Here is a 27,184-nt window from a genome sequence, read left to right as displayed (position 1 = left end):
AAAATTCTGCTGGACACCAAAAAATATATTATGCACCCAGCTGGCGTGGCTCAGTGGCTGAGCGTTGACCTATGAACCAGGAGGTCCCGGTTCGATTCCGGGTCAGGGCATAGGCCTGGGTTTCGGGCTCGATCCCCAGTAGGGGGCATGCAGGAGGCAGCCAATCGATGATTCTCTCTCATTATTGATGTTTCTCTCTCTCTCTCTCTCTCTCTCTCTCTCTCTCTCTCTCTCTCTCTCTCTCCCCCTCCCTCTCTCTCTCCCTTCCTCTCCAAAATCAATAAAAATATATTTAAATATATGTATAATGATTTTTGCCAATATCACCAAAAAAAGGTATAATTTTGATTCATTCACACCAGATGGCTATTGTGTTGGCTGTTGTCATTTTTTAAATTTGACAATCTAAGGAAAAAGAGGTCCATGTCCTAGACTAAAAGGTTAGGTATTGCATATTTCAAAAATTCTTGTGGCACACCAGTTGAAAATTGCTGCATTAGAGTCATCTGGAGGGTTTGTTCGATTCCCGGTCAGGGCACACACCTCGGTTGAGGGTTCCATCCCCACTCATGGCATATAGGTTTTGTTTCTTTCTCACATCTATGTTTCTCTCTCTCAGTCCCTTCCTCTATCTAAAATCAATAAAAACATATCCTCAGGTGAGGAATAAAACAAACAAACAAACAAACAAACAAACAACAAAAAAAACAGGTGACCCTGAACCTCATTCCTGTGTTTCTGATTTAGGAGGTCTGGGGTAGGCCCAAGAATTGGCATTTCTAACAATTTCCATGTCAGGCTGATACTGCTGAGGGGTGGGGGTTGGGGGATACATTAGAGAGTCATTAATTTAAGAAAAAGCAGGACATGAGCACTTCGTGTGGTGCAAACTTTACTGTATAAAAAAATTGTCAACATAAATTCCAGGAGTGATTCCATAAATGCAACTTATTTATTTATTGCTTAATTCACAGAAAGGAGGGGGCTGTGTAATATTCTCCATGATCAGGTGAAATAGAGGACAGGTGGGGCTGGCTTCCCCACCCAGCTGACTTCAGGGAAACAAAACCACATTATCGCCAGCGCCAGGCAAAGCTTGCAGCACAGAGCGTTGTCCTTGGCAGTGCCCGGCTCGTGTTGTCATGGAATCCACGGCTGCCTTGCCCGTGCCCTGTTGGGGGACACGGCTGAGATCTAACAACCAGGAAATCTTATCCACAAAAGCAGTGTGTCCCTTGGCAACACATCACACTGGGGCGCTCCTTGGCTCTGGTTTCAAGCATCAGGTCAGAATTCCAAAGGGGTGTTGCCTCCCATCTGGTTGGCATAAATGTCGCTGTTGGCAATGCTTTATCTGTGATTCCTACCCAGCAAGATAAGGTCTTGCCAAACCTACGTGGGCTGGTACTCTTTGGTGATAAATTTCTCTTCTCCCAGGGTGTTACCTATGAAGAGACACAGAACCGGAGAAAGTCAGGACTGGAAGGATCTCGGAGCTTATCTAACAAATGCAGGTTTTACTGATGGGAAACGGGAAAGCATCTGAGGAATGATGGAGGCGAGGTGGAGGCCGGGCCTCCCAAGGACTCCACCCTGGAGAGAACTCTCCACACTAGCCCCACAGGAAGCCATTCGGACACACTGGGTTAGGATCAAGCCAGGTGAAATGCAGGCCAGTTCCCAGAGAATTCGTGGTAGCAGGGACCTATGGGACTCTTCATAGGAAGACGAGGGCTGAGCAGCAAATTGCAGTCAGCTCTGGTCCTTCCTGACCGCCTTTGGAGGACCTACTGAATCCCTGCTCTAAATGCAGTCACTGGTCTATGTTGGTTGGTTCTGTTTTGCTCTCTCCCTCCTAGAGACCCTGGGTACAAAATGGAATCTCTAGAGTTTGGGTAACTCAGTCATTGAAGTGTGGCTCGTGTCTGACAAAACTATACAATTTACCAAACTATTTTCTCCCAAAGGAAGAGATGAATAAAAATTAAAAATTAAAAATCCCCAGAGTGCTCCCAATCTGTTTTGCACCATGTACTTGAATTAACTGGTTTCCTAGCAGGTGAAAATTCCACACCAGCCATGGCTAATCCCTGCTTTGCTTAGAAACAGCCTTCACTGTTTACCAGTATCCTTGGGCATAAACCCAGGAAACAGAGGTATTGTTTGCTGTTCTGAAACAGAGTTATTATGCTCTAACTCCCTAATTTATTTTACTAGACAAATCATAGCAGGAACACTGTAAATTGTTCCTAATTAGAGAAGATGGATTAAAATGTGTTTCAAACCCCCAAATTCCAGAGTGGACCGCAGGTGTGTCTACTCTCCCAGCAAGTTGTCCAGGATTTTTTTCTCGGTCCGAGTTCGCCCCCTAAAGTTTGATAAAGGTAAGTACAGTACAGCCCTTCTGCCATCTTAACAAAAGGCAAACAGTCTTTCCCATTAAGAATCGTTCAGAAGGCAATAGGTTTGGGGCTTTTAGAGAAATCTGCATCAGTCTGAAAAACTTTCTAGGTGCCATCGAACGACTATTTGTCGGCCCCTTTATTTGTGCTGGAAGCATGAGAAAAACTTGAAATCAATCTTTCTAAAATAACAAGTTACAGATCTGGAAGAGCTTATCTGATAAAAGGCCAGGCAAAGTCTAAACATGATTCCATTCTTTTGTAAAACATCCCAACAGTGGGATTTCTTCCTCTAAGTGCCTATTAAACTCAGATATCAGAGATCTTCACGTTTCAAATTGAGATAGGCAAGTCAGGTGCTTTATCTTCCCTGACTCGGCAGTATTTAACCCAATTGAAATCCTTCTCAAAATGCTCTTCTTAGCTTCTGGGACAGCAGGTTCCCCTGGCTTCCTACCTACTTCACAGGCTGCTCCTTCTCATTCCCCTGTACTGGGTCCTCCTCCTCACCCTCCCTCATGATGATGGGGTTCCTGGCTCAGTGCTTGGACCCTCTTACTTCTCTCCCTGTATCCGCTGTGTGATACCTAGTCCCACGGCTCTAAGCACCATCTCTTTTCTGGAAGCTCAACTGGGGAAGAACTCACTTACAGCTCATTTGGGTTGTTGATAGAATTCATTTCATTGCAATTGTGAGATTAAGAACCTTGGATTTTTGCTGACCTTTGGTTAGAGGCTACCTGAGACCCTCATGGTCACCTTCACTTCCCTGTCACATGGGATTCTTCAACATGGCCACTTATGTCCGTACGCCTGCAAGAAGAGTCTCTTACTCCAGCCTGCTTTTAACACAGTGAGTTAATCTATGCAAAGCATTCAGAATAGTGCCTGGCACATGGTGAGTACTCTATAAATGTTGGTTCTTCTTCTTTGACTTCTTACCATCATTGTCATCACCATCACACCACCACCACCACCACCACCACCACCATCATCACAATTATTGTTAAAAGAAATCAACTCTTGCCTTAAAAACTACAATGCAAATCTCTAGGAAACTCTAGAAACAGGGAGGCATCAAAGGTTCTTGGTTCTTCTGGGGCTGGGACTCAGGTGAGCCAATAGGGATGGAAATATGGAAGAAAATGTCACTTCGCATGGTGTCTATTCACCTGCTGTTCTGTATTTCACATACAAGTGGCACTGGCCATATGTGTAAATAACTTCCAGAAAGTACCTCCAATGTATATGAAAGAAATCCAGGCTGTTTTAAGGTATCTCCCTGAAGCGAACAACCAAACTCTCCCACATTTTGCTGCTTACATAGAGAAAATTCTGGAAGTAATGAACCACATGTATAACCTCATAAAGCTTTCTAGGATTTCAGGTAATTTTCAAAGCTCTTATGGGACCATAGAAAAGAACTAGGAAGCAAAAGTCCTAAAAGTCCCCAATGACCTGTCATTGGCTTTATAGTCATTATTGGCCAGCCATGTCACCTGGCCAAGCTTCCATGCCCTCACCTCTGTACTAGGTCTGCCTGCACAACTCACATCACTGGATTGGGAACCAGATGAAAGTGCCTTGCAAACTGAAAAATACTGCATTAAGTACGAAATGGAAGTTCTCATTTTATTTCTGATTAACTTTCAAAGTTGAATAACTGAACCTAAATAGCAAAAGTAAGCATAAGATCCAACTGGAAAATGTGGGAGGGAAATCTATACCAATGACTTTTTGATAAGAATGTGAACATGGCCCATCAATGTATCTAAGGCAATTTTATGACATTTTCTTACTCTGATTCAGAGGATTGGACGTGCCATATGAAAAGTGCTATTTTATGAAGAAGGACAGGCAGCTTTGTGGCAGTGAGGGACTGGTACAGCTGACATAATTTCCGACAAAACCTACTCTTCTACATTTATGTAGCAATCCCTTTGACTCAAACCACATGAAAATCAATCTTTCCATTTTGTTGAAGATAAAGAGGGCAGTGACAAAGCTAAAACCTCCTACTTTTAGTCCCAGACTTTTCAATCAGAAAATTCCATCTAATATTGAGCTAATTTTTTCCCTGACATTTAGCTAGAAATGTCAAGTTGCTCCAAAACTTTTTTTCTTGATTTTATGGTTTCCAGCCTTATTCAGTTGATAAAAACTGAGTTGGCATGACGTCATTTGAGGACCCTACAGTCTGAGAAAATGCATAAGTGCCTAAGAGAGGAAAAAGATGGTTAGAACTCTGGCTACTAAGTTGGAACGAAGCATGAGACCAAAATGAAAAGAAGCCGATGCAATTCCTTACAACTCTGGACAGTTTTAGGAAGACAGTAGGGAAAGTTCTAGAATATAGCTGGCCAACAGGAACAGCATTTCGTTAATGCCACAGAAACTGGGGTTTGTCAGACATCTCTCGTTTGACAAGAGAAGCACCATGCTTTTCAGATATTGCTGGGAAATGAGTAAAGGCAGATTTGAGATCACAGAATGTCATTGCTGGAAGGAGCCTTAGCGATCTCTTCATTTTTTTGTTTTGTTTTGTTTTTCTTTTACTGATGAAGAACAAAATCCAAAAAGTAAAGAAGTTTGTCAAAAGCCCTCAGGCTGGTTGGTGGCAGTAATAGTGGGACCCAAGGCTCCTGAATGAGCACATTAAACATTTTGGGAGAGAAGTATCTCCTCAAATTCAGACACTTGAACTTCACCTGGTGACTGAATTCAAATAATGTTGATTGGAATCTCACTGAGTTGCCTGTTTCCCTACCTTAATAAGGTACCAATGTAATTTTAACATGAAATGAGACTCTTAAGTATGACTTCAGCTTAACTTGTAACGTGCTGTCCCTCCCTCAGCCTCGATGCTACACGCTCCCTTCTCCTCCAGCAATGCTGCAACTATCTGCAATGCTTAAATCCCAGTCTTCTGGGAGCTCAATGTCATTCACAACAGCCAGTATCTGAGCATAGAAACAAGGCATGTCATAGGCAGAGGGGACAGTGCTCTCTTCCCCAGAGCAGATAGTGGTTCCTCCTTTTCCAGAAACACTCTAGGGAGGAGGATATGTCCAACACTAGGGCATAAGCACCTGGCCCATGCCCACTGCTTAGCAGCTGGCACAGAAGGAGAGACTCTCTGGTAAGGACACAAATGATGTTAGTTTAACCACACTTCTTCACCCCATGGCCTCAGTGACCAATGTCACAGATTTATACACTGTCTAATTGAGAAGATACTAGTATTTTGTGATGAAATTAAACATGATAGTCGCTGATCTCCAGGAGTGTCACATCCCCAATACTGTATTATTGTGTCAACCCTGAGCACCATTCAGACAAACTCTGGACACACAGCTGGCCGATACTCTCACACTTATCAAGTGAATTTTTAAAAAGTTGCCATTGAGCCCAGTTAGCGTGGCTCAGTAGGTGAGCATCAACCCATGAACCAGAGGGTCATGGTTCAATTCCTGATCAGAGCGCATGCCTGAGTTGTGGGCTGGATCCCCAGTGGGGGGTGTGGAGGAGGCAGTCAATCAATGATTCTTTCTCATTATTGATGTTTCTATCTCTCTCTTCCTTCCTCTCTGAAATCAATAAAAAATATATATATTTTAAAAGTTGCCATTGAATTTTCCTTATTTGATGTATTCAGAGTTTCTTCCTACCTTTTATATCCTTTGGTTTATTGTGACTCACCTTTGTGTTGCACTGGGTTGAAAGACTTTGCAAATTTGGGTTTGGCAGATAATTCTGATGAGTTTTGCTGCACAAAAGAAAAATGAGTCATTTGGGCATTAATAGTATCCTTTCAGTGACAGTGAACATTTCCTAACTTCTTGATGTCATTAACAATCCTTTTTTCTATCTACATAGCACATTATTATCCTTTTAAGAAATTTGAATACTCGCTTCTTTATTCTTTATTCTGCTTTAATCAATTTGAAAAGCTTAAAACTTATTTCTAAGTGAATTTTTGTTCCTGTATATTCTTGGAACTTCTAACAATAAACTACAAAAACAGCTCTAAAGATATATTAACCTTTTTTATGCCCAGGATTACATTTCTTGGTTCACATATTTATCACTAAAAAAACCTATCATGGGAAAACAATACTTCTAGTAAAAAATGGTCTCCAGTAAAGCTTTGTTTTATTCTGACTCCTCTTAGTATTTAAATTTCTTTGTGAATAATGCCTTTGTCATTGATGCAGGGTGAAGAGTGTCCTGTCTCACTTTATCAAGGTAAGGTTTTCCTTCAATGCAGTCGCATATGCTGTAGCTCCCTCCTTTTCGTAAGAGCAGTGACTTATTTATTAGTTTCACATGTGTGGCTCAGGGGATTTCAGTTCTTGAAGACATAAACTCAAAATCACAGAACGTTAGCCCTTCTGCTTTGAGGAACTAGTCAAACACTTAGTTTTAACAGTTGAGAAAGTAGAAACCAAAAGGTACTAAGTGACTTTCCTAAGATTGTACCACCAGTTACAGAAATTCAAGGCACACCACCCCAAGTCTAGTCTTCCTCTGTCACCATGTATTTGATCTCCTTGGGTGGTGAACACACAATGCAATACAAAGATGATGTATTATAGAATTGTACACTTGAAACCTATATAATGTTAGTAACCAGTTATTTTAAATATTAAAATAATAATAAAAGGAAATGAAAGTGGGGGGAAAAGAAATACAGGGGAGGTCTGCTGGCCCGTGGGCCCCTGATCCCTAATTTATAGCAATGCTCTCCATCTACTATGAAATACACACTTAGAAAAATATGTTTCGTGTCAGAAGCTAATTCACTGTTTGTTATTTCAAAGGTTATTTTGTCCCTTGTAAAAATCTCTAAACATCCACATAGGTTTTCATGCACTTAAGTCAGTAGACTTTTATCAAACACAGAAATCTCTTTAGATACTTTTCTGAAAGCCCTCAGTATTTTGCTGAAAGATGAACGTCAAAATTAACTTCAAAAATACAAAACATGCGTGCAAGTACTTTTGTTTGTAAGTATACTCTCCTCATGTGAATGACACCTTTGTGGCGAAGCATGAGACAGGAGTCCTCTGTTTCTATACAAATGTCAGCTTGTAGATGTAAAAGCCAGAACTGCATGGGACAAAGTCAGTTATACCAGCTTAAGAGAGGAAATTCTAATATATAGTTTTATATATTAGAAGTTAGTCAAGACTTCACCCTTTAGGTTCCTAGAGAAGGAAAATGGTTTATAGGAAAGCCAAGCAGGCAGAGAAAAGGGCCTTACTGACTCTTGCAGTTGGGAGACAAGTCAGACTAAAGCAAATGAGATTGTTCAAAGGTATTTGTTCACAATTGCACCCACAGACCTGGATCCTTGAATGTCCTGAAGCTTTCCATGTCTATTCATTCATTCATTCATTCATTCATTCATTCATTCATTCATTTCCTCTCTCACTCAACTCTATAATGAGTATTGACCATGTGCTGGGCACTGTGACAGATAACCAGAATATAATGGTGACAGAAACTCAAGGGGTTTACACAAAAGTGGCCTTTCTGTGAGGCTGTAGAAAAAGGAAAATGGAAAAGTGGACCTTCGTGCCTTGAATGCATGGCAGTGTGAGATAATTACCTTTGATGGTTGCTTCAAAGAGCTTAAAGGAGACAACGTGTTGAACAGCAGTTGTCGCAGCTGTAAGGGCAACAGAGAAGTACTAAGATGCACATATTATACAAACATACATAGGCAAAGCAAGAACAAAACTGCAGATTGAAACTGTAGTTTAGAGTAGTATTTCCTGGAAGCTAAGAGACTATAAGCATGGGTATCTGATGAAATGATTTATCTTCTTTTACTTCCTTTATTTATTTTATTTATCTGTAAACAAATCTAAAGTTAAACAAAGAACAACAGAAGCAAAAGCCATAATAATTCAAATTCTAGACATTCATAATTGAAAATAATTGCTAAACTGAAATTTACCTTTGAAGTTGAAGAGTTTGCTAACCATGTGCTTTGTACAAATGAGAGAATTATTTAGGCCAATCAAGAACAGCAAATTGCTTTTCTGTAATTAGCAGTTTTGTGCATGTGTTAATTATAAAATATTCTTTAGTTCTTATTTTTTAAAAAGCCTACATCTATTAGCTTATTACATTTACCGCTCTCAACAGAATTGCTCAATGCTTGGGAAAAATAATAAAACGAGATTATTAAGTTTTTTTCTATTATCTTTTACTTACATTGGTCATCCTTCTTAGGTTATTTAATTTCAAAAGCTATTTACTATTTAAAACTCTGGATATACAGAAGTAGCTTTGTCTTTCAGTATATTCTAAGTAAACGGATAAATTAAAGGAACAAAAGGGAATTTCCCCATAAGGTAAGTACTTTTGCTCTTTAATGATTGCCAAACCATAATGTACTAGTAATTTACAAAAATTTAAAGTAAAAACACTTTTCTGCTTCTTTCTATAATGTCACATTACAGATTGTGATTAGTTCTATATAGCTTATAATCAGCAGTGAGTGTTTAGTTCCTTGGTCGCCTGACTGAGCCTGCCTTTTGTAAAATTACTGAATTTTATTACAAAAGTTCCCATAATCTGGCTCTGTTATATGAATAAGGGCCAGAACTAAAGAGGAAAGGTTAGCTGCCTCAGTTAGGGGATAAAGAGAGAAATGAATACACATACCTTACTATCCAAGAGCATTCCAAAGCATAAGATGAAAAAACCCTAAAAAAAATAATAAATCACATTTTATTTTTTCCGGAAAAGAAAGCATATGTAATACTATCTTCTAGTCTATCACCCAACATTGGAGTTGTCTGCCCGCTAGACTGAGGGCTCCTTGAAGGCAAGGATACCCTGTGACCTCCACAATGCCTAGCATGCCACAAAATACTCAAAAATTTTTAGTCAAATGTATAAATAAATAAATTGAGGGAATAATGTTTTAAATGCGTGCAGAGCTTCATTTTCCCCTTAGTGTCATCCTCAACCCAAAACAAATAAAATCCGTTTGCTTCCATATCTTAGCCTTTCTTTAGGACAGGCAGTAAGTGAACATTTGCTAAGCCTCTCTGATGGCAGAGGCACTGTGGTCCAACCCTAAGGCCAGGTGGAGGGAGTTCACCTCTATCAGCACCCTTTCCATCAAGTCCCTGGGGTGGGGTACCCTTGGCAGAGGCTTTCTTGGACCTTGAGATCCTCCTCCCAATCAGAGCACCCTCAGCGCAGACCGTGCAACACTAAGGTTCGACCCCCAGATCCCTGAGTCATTGTGCAGAGGTGACCCAGCAAATCATCATTGAACCAGGATTGAAGGCTCTCTTCCAGATTCATCAAAACCTAGGAATTACTCTGTCCACCTACTCCCCAAACACTCTCTGACTGGGGCATGGAAAACCCATTCTTTGCAGCAGGGGTAGGCAAACTTTTTCTGTAAAGAACCAGATAGTAAATATTCAGGTTTTAAAGGTCACACAGTCTCTGTTACAACTGCTGAACCCTGCTGGCATAAGGAAAGCAGCCACAGATCATATGTAAACAAAGAGGTGTGGCTCTGTTCCAATAAAACTTTATTTACAAAAACGGCACTAGCCGCAGTTTGCCAGCTTCTGCTCTATCTCACTCGGGGGACTACCTTTGCACCATTCAGAGTCAACAGGGCTCTTGATTTATTTCCCTCTCCCTGTGTGCTTTCACACAGGTCGCCCTGGGGAAAGAGGACTGAGTCAGCAGCAAGAGAGATTAACATTAGCTCGCGAAGCCTAGCAGATTTAAAGCGCTGGAATGGGTTACTGAAGAAGTTTAATATTCTGCTTCAGTATAAGAGTAACTGTTGGGGAAAAGGAACTTTTTTTTATTATTCACTGTTGCCAGGCAGTTTTGGTTACAGTTCTGCTGGAGGCAGGGAGATAAGATAGCTTCAAGAGGTGTCTTGCCAACCTCAGTTCTCTACAACTATTCCAGTTACCTGATGGCATGGTAGGTTATTCTCACCTGGAATGCATTGAGCAATGCAAAAATAACGTGCCACGCCAGATTCTGGCTGTCCACCATTACTCCTATGCCAAAGCCCCAGGTAAGCCCCAGCAGAGGGGTCAGAATAAGGATGCTCTTCCCCATGCGGACAATAGTGGCTTTGTTGTCCTGACTCAGCTTCTCTCCAACTGCGGGCCTCCAGAGCTTCGTGAGAACTAAGAGCACCACCACCAGGTTCACAGCCACAATAGTCAGCACGGGAACAGCGAGGGCCAACAGGGGTTTGCTTCCACCGGACCAGTTCAGCCAACACACGTCTTTCCTTTTGTAGCCATTGCTAGGTTGTGTGACCGCAATGGTGATGACAGATATAATGAGAGGACACCCATAGCCCAGGCAGAACCCGACAGCCATCATCAAAGGCATGGCCAGGTGATGGAACACAAGGACGATCCGATAAGCCAGCAGGAGGCCGAGCAGGAGCATCCAAAAGAACAAGGAGAGGTAGAAAAAGTGTGTAAAGAACACGGCAGCTACGCAGACCCCAGAAGGGTTGACCGTGGCGTCCACTGTGGCAGCAACAATAAACCAAACATCAGCAATCAGGAGGCAAAGGGATATGTTGACCATGCAAATATGACGTGTGTGCGAGGTTTGGTTTTTCTTGACCTGCTTCCAATACAGAGCCTCGATGATCAGACATAAGATGAGACTTCCAATGGAGATGCCCAGCCCCACAAAGGTGATCCATTTCACAACCGGAATGATGGCAGGGGGGACAAAGGGTGACATCAGCATGGAGAACGAGGTCAGGTGAGTACACCGGCACATCACTGTGTCTGGAGTTTCATTCACTAGGTGGCAGCCTGCCTCATTCCATTGCAAATGACTAAAATCCCAGAACACACAATGAGGCTGACTCAGGTTTGATTCTATTTTGGAGAAAACCAGGAAGACTTCCTTTATGGAATAGTTTTGGATAACCGTGGATATCACGGGCCCATTGACCTGAGCATTTCCAATTTGGGTAATGGGTAGAATGTCCCCCAAGGTCAGTGAGGCCATGCTGACAATAGTTCCTGGAAGGGTCCCCTGGAATTGGTCTGACCCAATTAACACATGGCCTCTGATGGGAATGGAGGTGTTTGGGGGGAACATTTCAGTCTGATAGTTGTAACCTGTCTTATGTTGGCTTTCGGACACAGGAATCCCTTTCCAGTTAATGAATTCCCGAGAAAAATTCAGAGGCAGAGCTGTTGGAGGTACCAGAAGGCTGATGTTTTCCAGTGTCTCTAGTAACTGGGAGCTGGCATGCTTTTCTTCCTGCAGCAATACTGTCCAGTTGGTTACTGATGTTGAATTAAGGATGTGGTCAGCTATACTGATGACATCCTGAAATGCAAGGAAGCGAGTCAGTTTGTATTTTGAATAAACGGGCAAGGAGACTAACAGTGGATAGTCATTAGAACTAAAGGTAGGAAAATGGCCCTGAGAATTGGCTCAGGTGATGATCACATTAAAACTCATCAGTGAAATTCGGCTCATTTGTTCTGCGAGTGGAAGGTTTGGGTTAAAAAAAACTTGGGTCAACAGGATCGTGTCAGTTGCAGGGTGATTGCCCCAGAGCATTCGTGGGCATGCCAAGGTTTCGGCATGGATGAGAACGAACCCTGCAATTGGGCTGCAGTGGTGTGCACTTCCTTCTCCGGAGGCGGCAAACATGACTGCATTACTCCTCAACTCAGAGTGTGACATGACTGCTAACTGCTTTCCCATGCTATGCTTGTTTTGCTAACATCAGAAGTTCTAAATTCATGTCACAGATGTTCAAGTTTTAATTCATGTGTATTTATTATTTTTGTTTTATAGAAGAGAGAAATATAAAGTAAAAATTCTTAAAAACTGGAGGCAAGCACAAGGAAGTATTGAATTGCTGTTGATTTTAATGGTCAGCCTTAGTTTGAGAGATACTTTTTCCAAACCAATGCTTAAAAATGGCCACTTTGTCCCTCGTTATCCTCTGTCTTTCTTAGGACTCTAGTTCCCAGTGTCTATCATTCTGGGCCACTATTTACCCTAACTGAGCCCTCTGTGGCTTCTGGCTCAGGATCCCATAACTCGTTTCTTCTGCTGCCTCCAGGATCCTCTGCCTTTGTTTGCCTGCTTTTTATTTTTCTTTAATTAATTTTTATCCTTTTTATGTCATTTGGTTTTAATTGGTCTCTTGCAAACAACACGTGGTCAAACTTAAAAAAATCTTTTAATTGTCTTTTCTTTGATTCAGAGGGTTTAATTTATTCATATTTAGTGTCATTTTGACACAATGGTCACCTTATATGAGGTTAAGTATAATTGTGTGATTATGTAACATTATACATTATATAATCCAATTCTGAAAAAAAACTACATACTCTAACATAAAATGCATACATCCAAGGATATTTATTTAATAAATATTCATTGAGTACCTGCTACATGTCACTTGCCATTCCTCTAGGGGTCCCAGTGGTCGCAAACTGTGGCTCAGCAAACCGCGGCTCGCAAGCCACATGCAGCTCTTTGGCCCCTTGAGTGTGGCTCTTCCACAAAATACCGGCTCTTCCACAAAATACCAACTTCTGCGCATGGGCCACGAAGTTTCAATCGCACTGTAAGTGCGCGCCCGCACGTGGTATTTTGTGGAAGAGCCACACTGAAGGGGCCAAAGAGCCGCATGTGGCTTGCAAGCCGCAGTTTGCAGACCATGGTTTAGGGCACTGACAGGATACCTAAAATGTAAGCTGTGTCTATTCAACTGTGACCAGATTACAGATCTTTTTTTTTTCCTTTTGCTTATTTGAATTTTGTTTTTAGTGACCAAGTCTTATTTCTGTAATTTTAAGTTAATTTTTTTTATTTTTTATTTTTTATATACTTTTATTGATTGCAGAGAGGAAGGGAGAGAGAGAGAGAGAGAGAGAGAGAAACATCAATGATGAAAGAGAATCATTTATCAGCTGCCTCCTGCATGCCCCACAATGGGGATCGAGCCCACAACCCAGGCATGTGCCCATGACCAAATCGAACCTGGGACTCTTCAGTCTGCAGGCCGACGCTCTATCCACTGAGCAAAACCGGCTAGGGCTTAAGTTAATTTTTAAAAATCCAAATCAAAGCATGGATTTCCCAGTCAAAAAAAGAGGAAGTTCTTAAAGTAGAAATGACTGAAGCCAGAGTTCCTGCCCACAGGAGAGAACAACTGCAGACTGCACGCAGGTATTGAGAGTTGGCACCTGTGCCAACACAGTCGCATCGGGTGCAGAGGCTCTTCCCTTCCTCTAAGCCGAGTGCTGCCCAGACGACCTGCCTAGAGGATGCTCCCTGCTACTTTGAACTCACACGGTTAATCCCATGAGTTCCTTGCACATGATGGAGGAAGCAGTAAGAATCACACAAAGACTGTTATGTGCCTCTTCAGTCTTTTCAACAGCACCCCTCCAACTCAGGCTTTTGTCATTCCTCCTTATGAAGTAGTTTTAAAGTGGGCCCTTCAAAACCCTCGTGCATTGCTGGTGGGGTTGCAAATGGGTGCAACCATTATGGAAAAGAGTATGGAGTTTCCTCAAAAAGTTAACAATAGAACTACCATATGATCCAGCAACCCCACTTATGGATATATATCTGAAGAAATCCAAAACACTCATTTAAAAGATATATGCATCCCTATGATCACTGCAGCATTAGTTACAATGGTCAAGATATGGAAGCAGCCTGTCCAGTGTTGTTTAGTGGTTCGAGTATTGGCACTTGGACTGAAGGGTCACAGGTTCTATCCCTGGCCTGGGTCTAGGCACCTGCAGGAGGCAATCAATCAATGTATCTCTCTCACAATGATGTTTCTCTCTCCCTCTCCCTCTCTCTCCTCTTCCTCCTTCCTCTCCATTCTCTCTAAAACTCAATGGAAAAATATACTTGAGTGAGGATTTTTAAAAATAAATAATTAATAAATAAAAAGATATGGGAGCAACCTAAGTGTTCATTGATAGATGGTTGGACATAGAAGATGTGGTACATATATAAAATTGAAAATTAATTGACCATAAAAAGAATGAAATCTTACCATCTGCAACAACATGGAAGGGCCTAGAGCAGTGATGGCGAACCTTTTGAGCTCAGTGTGTCAGCATTTTGAAAAACCCTAACTTAACTCTGGTGCCATGTCACATATAGAAATTTTTTGATATTTGCAACCATAGTAAAACAAAGACTTATACTTTTGATATTTATTTTATATATTTAAATGCCATTTAACAAAGAAAAATCAACCAAAAAAATGAGTTTGCATGTCATAGGTTCGCCATCACTAGCCTAGAGGTTACTATGCTAAGTGAAATAAGTCAGACAGAGAAAGACAAATACCATATGATTTCACTTATATGTGGAATCTGAAAAACAAAACAAATGAACAAACAAAATAGAAAAAAACTCATAGATACAGAGAAGAAACTGATGACTGCCAGATGAGTGGGGGATTAGGGCTGGGTGAAAAAGGTGAAAGGATTTAAAAGTGCAGTTGGCAGTTACAAAATAGCCACAGGAATGTAAAGTACATTATAGGGAATATAGTTAGTAATCTATAATAATAAATGGGTAATATGCTAATTAGACCAGACATCTTCCAGACCTCATTCCAGACATCCTTCCTGATGAAGTCAGGGCTGGAGGGAAGCCAGCCTGGGTCCGGATGCTGGAGGGAAGCCGGTGTCAGCAGCCAGGGGAAGGAAGGTCTACTCTTGTACAAATTATCGTGCACTGGGCCTCTAGTATTATAATAACTATGTATGGTGTTGGGGGTTACTTTGTAAGTTATATAAATGTCAAACCACTATGCTGTACACCTGAGAATAATATAACATTGAATATCAACTGTAATTGAATAATTAAAACAAAATTTTAAATAATAATAATAAATTAAGTGGCCCTTCAGGCACAGGCAGAACATACCTCCATTGTTGAATTGGACACCCTGAAATGGCTCGCCAGTGACAGAGATGAGATGTTGCCCAGAATTGACACCACTGAAGCCAGATTCCCAGCTGTGGTTGATGGGTTTTGCTGAATGAGGACTGAAAGATTTCGCACCAAGGATGACATGGCTGCCTCAGTGGCATTGCTTGCAATCACACTGAAATTCTAGAAATAAAAATGGTTAAGTTCTAGAAAAAACAGAACACTTATGCTTGTGTTTCTTCAAATTTAAATCAGAATTCTGGGCTACATCACTAATGTGTATGGTGCATTATAATGTAGGATATTATATAACAATGATAACACGATGGCTTTCACTCAGTGCTTTCTGTATTTCAGAGTTGTTACTCTGTGCTAAATGCATTACCAGGGATTCACTGATTTAATTCTTATACCACCCTTTGAGCTAGGTACCATTAAGAACATAGAAACTTGAAGAGATTTATTAAAACGCATTTTCAGATGAATTATTATCCTAATTATACAGACACTGATGTTCAGTGATATTCAGTGACTTTCCAAACTGTACCCAGCTAGGAAGCAGCACTAACTTCTATTAGAATCACTGTGCTATACTGAGACATCCTTGTTGGATGGGAAGACAGAGGGACATACAGGGAGATTTGACCACACTTTGCCACTGCATTCGGAATTTTACTTCTTCCTTAAAACTTCCAGATGCTTCCACTACTCTGGGCTAGCCTGGAAGGCAGCCAAGAAGGGATATTCCCTTTCAGTCAAAACAAGTCAATCAAGGAATTCAGATCCTATATGGTTTCCTTTTAGCTCTTTTTGGCTGACAGTGCTGTTCTCTGCCCAAAGTACCTGGGATCTGCCTGCCCTCACCCTCACCATGGCCCATGTCCATATCTGAGGCAAAGAAGGCAAGAGCAAGGATAGACCCCTGAGGCCATCTGGTCCAATCTCCCTTCCCAGTTTACAGATGAGGAAACTGAGGTCCAAGGAGGGAGAAGTGAACATTCCACAGACCTTTAAGATATACCTTTCTGAGTTTCCCTACTGTAGTAGCAGAATCTCGGGCCAGGACAGAAGTTCTGCTCAATATGGAGATCTATCTGCAGAACAGTGTCTGTGAACTAGTCTTGGAGTCCCTCTTTCCTGTGACTTGACTTCTAATTCCTCACCATTTGCTTCTATATATCTGCCTTGTCTTAAGTACTTGTACTTTCCAAAGACAGCATCATGTGAAGGTCACAGTCCTGGACTGGAAGTCAAAGGACCATGTTTCTAATTCAACACTATTGCTACCAGAGGGACCAACTGTTAGTCCCTTAGTCTTTAATTTCTTAATCTATAAAAGGAGTTTGATAAACCAGATGACCCTTAGAATCTATTGCAGTTCTATTGCTCTATATGGTTCACCTTTGGCTGATCCCAACCCCTGTCCTGGTTTCTGACATTCTCACTTGTACTAAGTCTATAACTTTGGACTCATACCTTCACTTGGGTCTTTGATTCCCAAGCTTTCTGGATTTCTGATTCCAGCTTAGTTGCTGTTCTGCCATCTATTGCAGACTCCTTCAGCATTTATTCACTCTATTGCAGCACCCTTCCACATGAAAACCATCAATTCTGACACTTTCTGACCTTCTCAGCTGCCACCTAGACACTGCTACTCATGCCCAAATGCCTTGGGTTTACCAGGGTCTGATGTCACCCTCATGTTCTGCATATTGACAAATGAGACAATTTGATATATTTGCCCTCCACCTGGCCATGCTCAGTGGTAGGTGCCCAGTGTGAAACTCAAAACCAGGGCAAGTCTGCAAAGTGGAAATGTTTTACCTTCTTCAGTTCTTCCAGCTGAGAAAGCACACATGTCTCCCTGATGACCTGCCACCCAGAGGGCTGGCACTTGGCTGTGATGTTCCCGGTGTAGCCACTGCTACAGGGAAGAGTATACTCATCATTCTTAAACCCAAATCCAAAGGCAATGCTATTACACTGAACTGGAAGAGAATGGAAACAGAGAGGGAAAATGTCTCTGAATATCCTGGCACTCTCTATGCAACATAGAGCTGTGCATTAGAAACCATATTCTTAGAGACAATACCCACAAATATTCAGGAGAAGCTTGTCTTTGGTGCCCAGTTTCAGCCTATCAGCACCTTTTTCTCCTTCTCCATGCCCAACCCTCCCTGATTCTGGCCCTTCTCCCTCCAGGTGTCTGATCTTTGCCAACGATCTTACTTTTAGTGGGCTATCAACTAATACATGTTAGGTGAAAATAAGACAGGGTATGACCACTCCCAGGAAATATTTTTACTCTTTAAGGGAGTGCTAGAAAACCAGAAAAATCTTCAAAATGCTATGGAACAAAGCAGGGCAGTTGCCATTTGGGGGTGACATATCCTACTTTGTGCCCTGCAAAAGCTTCTCACATTGTGACCAGACACTAGTTATTCTTGCAGCTGACCCTTAATAATACAGCCTTCCCATGATTGGGACCAAGGAAAAAGAGACCTTGAATGGACAACCAAAAAGAGCTGTGTTTTTGGTTTGTTTTCCCCATTGCTGTGTCCTAAGTGCCTAGACACTTTAAACACTTAGTAGATATTTATTGAAAGAGTGTTGTTGAAAGTGAAACACATTTTTATAGCAGAGGTTTAAGATTGGGTGTAAAGAAGTAACTGGGGAAAATATACCGGAAGGAAAGTAGTGTGTGTGTGTCTCTGTTTGTGTATGTGTGTGTCTGTGTGAGTGTTAAAGACCTAGATATATGTATTCTTTCCTTGGCTCCTTGAATTATTACTCAGGAATATTGCCAACCCCAGAGATATTTCAACATGACTACCAGTAAACTATTGCTGAATCATTCCATCAGAGCCTGCAGTGAAATCAGTCTTCCACAACATTTACTACAGTGGAGATCAGATTGCTGATTAGCAAGGATCTGAACTAGTCAGGCTGAAGTTGAGTTTCATCATAAACAGTTGCCTGTTTCTACTGCAAGTCAGTCTTAGAATAATTCTGTATCAGAAACCTCTCCAATCTGCCTCCTAAAGACATGAATGAGCAACTAATTAAAGGACTCACCTAGGCAGAGGATGGGAATTTAGTGTTACCTTTTCCAAATACTCTGAAGGAGTCATCTTCCAGTGGAAACAGCTTCTGAAGGCCTTCCTCGGCCTTCTCAGCCACCTGTTCAATGGCTGACAGCAGCTCAGATGGACTGCTGGAGCCAACAACTTCATACCCAGCAATGATGCTGCCACCTCTTTAATGATTATGTGGAAAGAAAAGTGAGGTTAATTTATTCAGTCATTCAGGGCATAGCATTGGGTCCATGGGAATAAATCAAACAGATTTGGTCCCTGTTTTCATGGAGCTTACATTCTGGCAAAGAAGGCAAGACAAATAACCTCTCTATATAAGCATTTATTTAATTTATGTAATATATGTTGTTTTTTGTTAAGTGTTATGTGAGATAGGTACAGTGATAAGAATAGCAGATGGATATGGGGCCCATTTCAATAAGACTGGTCAGGAAAGCTTTCTCTGTGTGGAGGGTCTTTGCAGCTAAGGCCTGAATAATGAGAAGACCACTGGTGTGGCATGCCAGCACATGCAAAGGGCCTGAGGCAGGAACCTGTCTATGAGTGTGACGAATTTAAAGACTAGGTTTCAATTCAACAATTGGGAGTGCTTCTCAATGCCTAAAAGGTTTCAATATGGGTTTTAAGAACCCCAGGTGAGAGTAAGTTAAGAGCTGAATAAAGTCGATTTAAGTTAGAAGACAAAATAAAAAAAGAAGGGAAGGAAGAAACACTAGCATAGCTAATGTTCAATGTGTGAGAGAGGGATGAGTAGGAGATGATGTTGGAGAAGTAGCCAGGAACCAGATCGCCGAGGTCCTTCGAGTTTGAATGTTATTTTTTATTAGAAGGCTTTATTCTTTATTAAAAGTCAGTGATATGATCCGATATATTGTTTAAGATAATCACTCTGGCTGCTGTAGAAAATAGACAGAAGGGAGGGAAGCAGAAAGGCTGATTAGGAAAGAGGAGATGATAGCAAGAACTAGTTGAGTAACAGCATGTGGGAGAAGTGGTCAGATTCATGTTGTATTTGAAGACTGAGCCACAGGAATTGCTAATGGAGCAGATTTCAAGTACGGGAGAAAGAAACAAGTCAAGCACGATTGCAAGGAATGGACCAATTATAATACTAGTATATGCATACAATGGAGGATTGCTGTGCAATAAAAAGAAAGGCAGCACTGATACTCAAAAAAAAACAAGGATGAATCTCAAAGACATTATGCTGAGCAAAAGAAGCCAGACACACAAATATTACACACTGAGTGATTCCATTTATGTGCAGTTGTAGAATAGGCAAAACTAGCCTATGCTGAAATAAGATCAGTGGTTGTTTCTGGTGGGGGGTGAGGTGGGCATGGAGATTAGCTGGAAGGAGGCACAAGGGAACTTTGAGGGTGATGGAAATGTTTTGTGTTGATAGGTGGTGGCTTGTACAAGCATTTGTCAGTTTCTTTTCTTTTCTTTTTTACAGTGACAAATCATTTTATTTTATTCTATTACCATTTATCCCCACCCACCCCCTTAACCTCCTCCATGCCACCATTTGTCAGAGTTTATTAAGCTGTATATTTAAGGTCAGAGCATATCACTGGATGTAAGTTATACCTCAATAAAAAGTTCAAGGATGACTCCAGGGTTTGGGTCTGTCCAACTGGGAAAATGGCATCGCTGTAATTGAGATGGGAGAAGTAGGTTTAAGGTTATGAGGAGCAGAGTGGGAGGACCCCTGTTTTCAACATATTCTGTTTGACATGCCTCCTAGAAAATCAGTGGAGATGGTAATAGGCAATTGGATATTTAAGTCAGATGTTTAGGAGAGAGGCCAAAGCTCAAGTAAGACCTTTAGAAACCATAAGCTTACAGATTGTGTTTAAAATTATGAAAACAGCCCTAACTGGTTTGGCTCAGTGGATAGAGCGTCGGCCTGCAGACTGAAAGGTCCCAGGTTCGATTCCGGTCAAGGGCATGTACCTTGGTTGCAGGCACATCCCCAGCAGGAGGTATGCAGAAGGCAGCTGATCGATGTTTCTCTCTCATCGATGTTTCTAACTCTCTATCCCTCTTTTTGTGAAAAAGTCATATAAGAAGTCAAGTTTTCTGACCTCTAAGCCACTTCCTCTAGTAAGTAGACTACAAATAGCAGGTAATCAATGCACACATGGCTAACTAACCAAATAACTTTGGAATTAAAATATAAACAAAAGAATGATTTACTAAATATCTCTTTATTTGCTGTAGACAATGACTATGGGGTTTTGAGCTATGGCAAATACATGATATCTACACAAAAACATACGATTTTACCCAAGGCCTCCCTACTGGTTCCCAATGATACACCATACCCCGCTGTGATTATAGAAGAAAATCCATCCCTCTACAACCCTCATCTCTACCCCATTTTCTTCCCATACACACACACAACAAGATCTCCTGCTTCCTTCTAAATTCTAAATTGGGGTTTCCAATTCTATTCTCTGCTCCATAGCTTTGAAAATGCCATTTAATATTTACTTTCCTAAGCTCACTTACATAAGAATATAGACTTTTCCCTTCAGACTTTTATCCAGTTTGGGTAAGAATCAGACTATAAAGAGCAGGTCTGACCTATATCCTGTCAAAGACAGTTGGCAAACAGCACTGGGCATTCTTCGGGACTGATCACAATTCTAGGGATGGCCTTGATTTGGGTGTTGTGGTACTTACCGAAATTGAGTGACACGAACTGACTCAAAACCTTGAATTCTTTTGTATGCTTCTTTAAGCTTACAAAAACACACACAAACAAACAAAGGTAGATATGTTGATTTTTGTCCTCACTCAAGGAAAACATTTGGGCAAAACATGGATGCAGACATTAAATAAACTAACAAACACTGAGCAAAGGAAAAACATACAGCAGGAGGTAGTTGCATGTTACAAAAATACGTTTAAAATGACAATTGAGAATGTATGCACATAATTTATTTTTGAGATTGCTAATAAATAGTGAAGAATCAACTGCTTAGACTCAAGGATGAATTGGATGCCAGATAATATTATAAATTCAACCAAAATTTATTTTATCCTTCCCCCAAGTGAGCCATTTTTATAGATGCTTAAACTGAACCAAGGATTTGTGTATGTCTTCAGTGAACCCACACCGTACCTCATCCTAGCAGAGGCACACTGATCTAGTTTTATGCTACTTCGTTATAAAGTCCAGAATTTTTGCTCAGCAACTCTGTCTAGCTTCTAACAATAAAGGCTTCTTTATGGAATAAATCCCAGATGCTGACAATTGAGCTTAGATCATGAAAAAAAATTTTTGACAGATAAAAAAACAGAAAATAACCAAGAAGCTTTGGCATAATATTACCCAAGTAAAAGAACAAAACTGAACACAAAAGACGTGAAAAGTATTCAATTGCTAAACTCTCCTAGAAAGAAAATGTTCAAAGTACGTCAGCTGTGGGCAGAGTGATTAACTACTATGTAATAATTTATTGAAAATGAATGATTAAGAATAGGTATTAAATAAACATGTTGAACTGAAAACATCTGAACTTATGTTTAGCCAACAATTTCTTACGCCATAAGTAGAAGGTACTTACTTGAATTTCGATTTCAGTGGTATATTTGGAGTAGATAGAAGAAGATGAATTCAGAAGGTCTTTTGTAAATCTTTCATTAATTTTGAAAGTGCCCCAAACTTCTATGAGAAACAGAAAAATATATAGATATAAGAATTATTCACTTGATTTTATTATAGCATAGAATTACAGAAGTACAACTTGGAGCCCATTTTTTCAACATTAATCTTTCAATGTATTTTTATAATGAATGTTCACCTAAAGTGATATAGGAAGCATACAACCAGAATTTTCAGTCGTGGATTTGGAACATTATGGGGAAAGTACTGATCATCCAGGCAACCTTATAAGTAAGAAAACATGCGACCACTCATATGTGATTTAAAAAGGCAGTCAGCCCAGCCGGGGTAGGTCAGTTGGTTGAATGTCCTCCCGTGCACCAAAAGGTCGCTGGTTCAATTCTTGGTCAGGGCACATATCTGGGTTGAGGGTTTGATCTCCAGTCAGAGAGTGCACGGGAGGCAACTAACCAATGTTTCCCTCTCACATTTTCACTCTCTCTCTCTCCCCTCCTCCTCCTCCTCCTCCTCCTCCTCCTCCTCCTCCTCCTCCTCCTCCTCTTCCCTCCCTCTCCTACCATGTCCTTGGGTGATGATTAAAATAATAATAATAGCCCGGCTGGCGTGGCTCAGTGGTTGAGTGTCAAACTATGAACCAGGAAATCATCGTTTGATTCCCAGTCAGGGCACATTCCTGGGTTGTGGGCTCTATCCCCAGTGGGGGGCGGGAGATATACAGGAGGCAGCTGATCAATGATTCTCTCTCATCATTGATGTTTCTATCTCTCTCTCTCTCCCTCTCCCTTCCTCTCTGAAATCAATAAAAATATATTTTAAGAAAATAATAATGATAAATAAATAGGCAGTCACTTCACACTGAAATATATCCCCATCTAACTTAAAAATTGCCCTATTAATTTTTTTAAAAAAAATCACTACTTGCTAACTCCAGCATACCCTTTGCTTACCTATCTTTTTCTTACCTTGCTTTTCTGCCCTGGGACAGTTTGTTTCCCATCTCCGTCTGTTTATCCTTCATTCAGGGCCTAGTCAAAGAATCTCCTCTCCAAGGCCTTCCCTGCTCCCCAGATACAGAGTCTTTCCCTCCTACAGGACTTTATCCATAGCTCCCTACACCTCTTGCACCTGCACATATATTTGTGAACATGTCTCATGTATGTGTGCCTTTGCTCTACTCTGGGAAGCTCTTTATGAATGTGATTCCTGTCTGATGATGGATCAGATATGGACCAAAATGTAGGCTTTCCTCAACATTGCTGAAGAAATGACATTGTCTTTTTTGCATCAATGTGGGGCGTGGTTACGGTGTTTTGGCCAGGTTCAAGCCTCAGACTAATGAAAGGACAGGGTCCTCTCATTGCCACGTGCAAGTCCCCGCTGGAGGGCAGGGCCCCCCCAGCACAATTATAGCCAACAGCTGTGGTTGTAAGCTTGGACCTATGGTCCGAACACGTAACCCCACGTGCCTTGCGGTAAAGTTCAGGTGCATGTAGTTGAGTGAGGTTGAAACTCACGAGAATGCTGTAAACAACGTGATCATGCCCCTGCTTTGCCTCGTGGCATCTGCTATAAAATAAAGACACGGCTTGTGGGCGCTGGCGTTGTCTCCTCATCAGGGAGCAGCGTCCCACCGAGACCCAGCTTTCATTCTCTTGTCTGTCTTTCCTTAATCCTTTCACCGCCCGCCCCCCCTTACTCAGTTTACCATTGGCCGTAACACATCGACATCCTGACCTCCCCATGTAGCCTGCGAGTTCATCGATCGCAAGATAAATGCTTCAGTGACCTGCCAGAATTTGTTCCCAATTTGGGCATAAAAATGGTGCTTAATAAATGCATGTCGCCTTAACCTGAATTGCTGCAGTCCTGGGAAAGCGAGCAGGGATACCCAGGAAACTGGGCTATTTCATGTCCTCTCTCACTCTTTGCTCAGCTCTACCAAAAGCCAGAGCTTCGGGAGAACTGAACTAGACTTTGCGAAAACTTCTGAAAGTCTTTCAAGCCCCGGAGCCCACATCATTTAGTTCACCTCGTCATCCACTGAACATACACCTAAGCCAACAGGAGCTCCCTCAGCTTCCCATGGTTTCCAAAGCTAGACTTTTAAATTTTTGTTTTGTTTTGGCATTGCATTCAGTACACATATTCATTGGCAATTTCGAGCATTACTTTCAGTATAATCACTATGCATTCCTCCTTGCTCTCATACCTCTAGACTTCTCTGTTCTGAAAATTGATGTTAGCAAAAGAGCTGAAAAGAAGGCAGGGAGAAAAATTGTATTTACTCAAGCAGTTCCCCGACTTGGGATTTAAGTGAATCTTGTTAAATCTCCAAAGAAGCATATATTTGCTGAGCTGAGCAGGAGCAAGGTTGAAGCGGTGCCCAAACATCAACTTGCATTCCTGAATTTTCTGCACCAATGCAGCTCTCCCTGTGTCCAGCCAAACCTAGTGGGGATGTCATCAGTGTCCTTCAGTCTCCCTGCAAACACTAGCTCTGCTCGGGGAGACAGAGAAACACATGGGCAAAGAGCTAGATAGAGTTCCCTCTCTGTCATATGCTGGGGTGGGAGAGACCCCGGCCCAGAGCTCCCTCCTGGTATCCTTACGTGCTTACTTGTTCTCTCACAGAAATTGACACTCCTGGTGAGGTTCTTGAGATGACAGTCACAAGTCTGGAGTGATCCAGCCGTGTGAAGGTAACACTTCTGGGGATCAAGGCATGCAGGAGGAAACCAGGTAGAGCCATCTTCACAGGCACACCGGAGGACCCCATTCTGGTGGCCACAGTCTGCACACACAAAAACAGAGCTTGGTTTCACAGGGCCTGGTTAATGAATCGATACTGAGTGCTGAATTCTGATGCTCGGCTCTGACTTAGAATCTGAAGCAAGTATTTCTCATCAAAGGGCAGAAAGATGGAGCCCTGTTGCTGCTGCTACTGCTGGACGGGGCAGCACACTTTGAGGATTCTTGCTTTCGACAAAGCATTTAACTTCGCTGAGACCCACAGTTGTGGTCATTCGTGCTGTTTGCCAGATATTGCTTGCTGTCTTCCATGATTGCATAACCTGGCCGCTGAGGTTGGGTGGAGGCATGACACCAGCTTTGACCAATAAGTCGTGAACAGAATTAATTCCTGAGTTAGAAAATTCAACGGCCAATGTTAAACCCTCTAATGCTCCTTTTTCTTTCTTTTTTCTTTTCTCAGAATGGGTACATTTGAGATAGTGTCTGATTCATCAGCCTAGGTCCCCAAGTGACCATCGCAGTCTCAGCCCCTTTGCAACCTGCAATGGACACATAGTATGGAGAAGCAATGGCACTTATTCTTGTAAACCACAGATGCTGCTGGGATGATCATTTCCATAGCATAACCTAACCTATCCCCACTGATACGCCCACCTTCCCCACTTCCAATCTCTGTCCTCAGAGAGCTGGCTTACATGTGGTCGCCTTTACTCTGATGATCTTCATTGGCCCATAGAACCATAATGATGGATGCTTCAAAAGCTTCAGCAATTTCTTCAAGTCTCTTTTCTCCTTGGAATCTCTATAGGGCACCTGAAGCAACAGCTCATATTCCTGCACTGGATATAAAGATAGGAAGACCGTCAGACGCCTCCTTTCTCAGTCTGGGAGGGAAATACTGCAGAAGCAGTGACCATGGGATTATCAGCAGATTCAGCCTGAAGGTCCAGATGATGCCACACTGCTTGCCATTGACTTCTGCCCACCCAGACACTGACTAAAAATGAGCATCCAGGACAAGCACACAGGTGCCTGACAATGTCCACCCTCTCACTTCTGCCAAGCCAGCTGCTCCCACGCTCTCTGACCTGCACCTGCACTGCCCTCCTGACTTGATGCACTTCCTCAGGACACATCCAGAGTCAAGGCATCAAGGCATTAAGACTGAAGGGAGAAGAGGTGAGAAAATCCTAGCCACTCTTCTCTTCACCTCCCCCAGCTCTGGGCTCCTTGAGATATCTTCTGTATAAAACATCAGTCTCACACTTTCCCCTCCAAAGAACCCTTCCTTCTATAAAAATGTATTTATAGCAAATTCAAAAACAAACCTAACCTTACTTGAGCCCCTACATATCCTCATCTGTACCTTATCATTTCCTAGGTGTTATTTTTTAATTTAAAAAAAGTTTTCAATTACAGTTGGCATTTAATATTATATTAGTTGCAGTTGTGCAGCACAGTAATTAGATTTTTGTATGACTTACATAATGACTCCCCCAGTAAATCTTGCACTCAGGTGACACCATATGTAGTTATTACATTGACTATATTTTCTGTTCTGTACTTTACATCCCCAGACTATTTTGTAACTACCAATTTCTACTTCTGAATCCCTACACCTTTTTCACCCAGCCATTCAACCCCCTTCCCATCAGGCAACCGTCAGTCTGTTCTCTGTATCTTTGAGTCTGTTTCTATTTTGTTTGTTCGTTCATTTTGTTTTTTAGGTTCTACAAAAAAGTGAAATCACATGGTATTTGTCTTTCTCTGTCTCACTTATTTCACTCATTATAATACCCTCTAGGTCAGCGGTTCTCAACCTGTGGGTCGTGACCCCTTTGGGGGTCGAACGACCCTTTCACAGGGGTCGCCTAAGACCGTCCTGCATATCAGATATTTACATTACGATTCATAACAGTAGCAACATTACAGTTATGAAGTAGCAACGAAAATAATTTTGTAGTTGGGTCACAACATGAGGAACTGTATTTAAAGGACCAGAAGGTTGAGAACCATTGCTCTAGGTCCACCTTATCATTTCTGAGCAGCACTTTTTGTTTCATAGGGAGTGGCTGTTAAGTGTTTTTGGCTGGGAGAAGAGTCCTATGAGTCTTCTCCCACCAGGACTGATTTAGGTACAGTCACATGAAATTAGCACGAGATCCCATGGGATTTCAAGATCCTCTATGGACCCAAGATTAAGGATGTGAAGGACCTTAGAGAAAAAGAGGCAAAAGATGAACATCCTCTTATCCTGGTCTCATTTTATTGCCATTGGCAGTAAAATTTCTTAGAAATCTAATAGACTTCTCAGGACACCACTGTGCTTTTGCAGGGACAGATGA

General features: G+C 41.6%; 1 protein-coding gene across 3 annotated transcripts in view; it reads right to left on the bottom strand.

Annotated features, from left to right (window-relative positions):
* Nucleotides 1-938: 938 nt before the first annotated feature.
* The window catches only part of ADGRF1 (adhesion G protein-coupled receptor F1), a 44,163-nt gene continuing 17,917 nt past the window's right edge, over nucleotides 939-27,184 (bottom strand). For 2 of the 3 annotated variants that reach the window (XM_036318077.1, XM_036318076.1), the window contains exons 5-16: nucleotides 25,535-25,678; nucleotides 24,706-24,879; nucleotides 22,030-22,130; nucleotides 21,143-21,201; nucleotides 20,045-20,107; nucleotides 18,464-18,615; nucleotides 17,184-17,347; nucleotides 15,354-15,542; nucleotides 10,389-11,762; nucleotides 9,078-9,119; nucleotides 8,014-8,073; nucleotides 7,074-7,511 (exon numbers count right to left, since the gene is read on the bottom strand). In XM_036318077.1, coding sequence (XP_036173970.1) covers nucleotides 7,335-7,511; nucleotides 8,014-8,073; nucleotides 9,078-9,119; nucleotides 10,389-11,762; nucleotides 15,354-15,542; nucleotides 17,184-17,347; nucleotides 18,464-18,615; nucleotides 20,045-20,107; nucleotides 21,143-21,201; nucleotides 22,030-22,130; nucleotides 24,706-24,879; nucleotides 25,535-25,678 — 2,699 coding nt within the window. In that variant the 3' untranslated portion in view covers nucleotides 7,074-7,334. Of the gene's footprint in view, nucleotides 1,446-6,101; nucleotides 6,169-7,073; nucleotides 7,512-8,013; nucleotides 8,074-9,077; nucleotides 9,120-10,388; nucleotides 11,763-15,353; nucleotides 15,543-17,183; nucleotides 17,348-18,463; nucleotides 18,616-20,044; nucleotides 20,108-21,142; nucleotides 21,202-22,029; nucleotides 22,131-24,705; nucleotides 24,880-25,534; nucleotides 25,679-27,184 lie in introns of those variants that run through there. The other variant, XM_036318078.1, reaches the window with a different exon arrangement.

This window comes from Myotis myotis, unplaced genomic scaffold (genome assembly GCF_014108235.1).
Source record: "Myotis myotis isolate mMyoMyo1 unplaced genomic scaffold, mMyoMyo1.p scaffold_m19_p_7, whole genome shotgun sequence".
NCBI classification, from domain to species: Eukaryota; Metazoa; Chordata; class Mammalia; order Chiroptera; family Vespertilionidae; genus Myotis; species Myotis myotis.
This window is presented reverse-complemented; position numbering and strand designations above follow the sequence as displayed.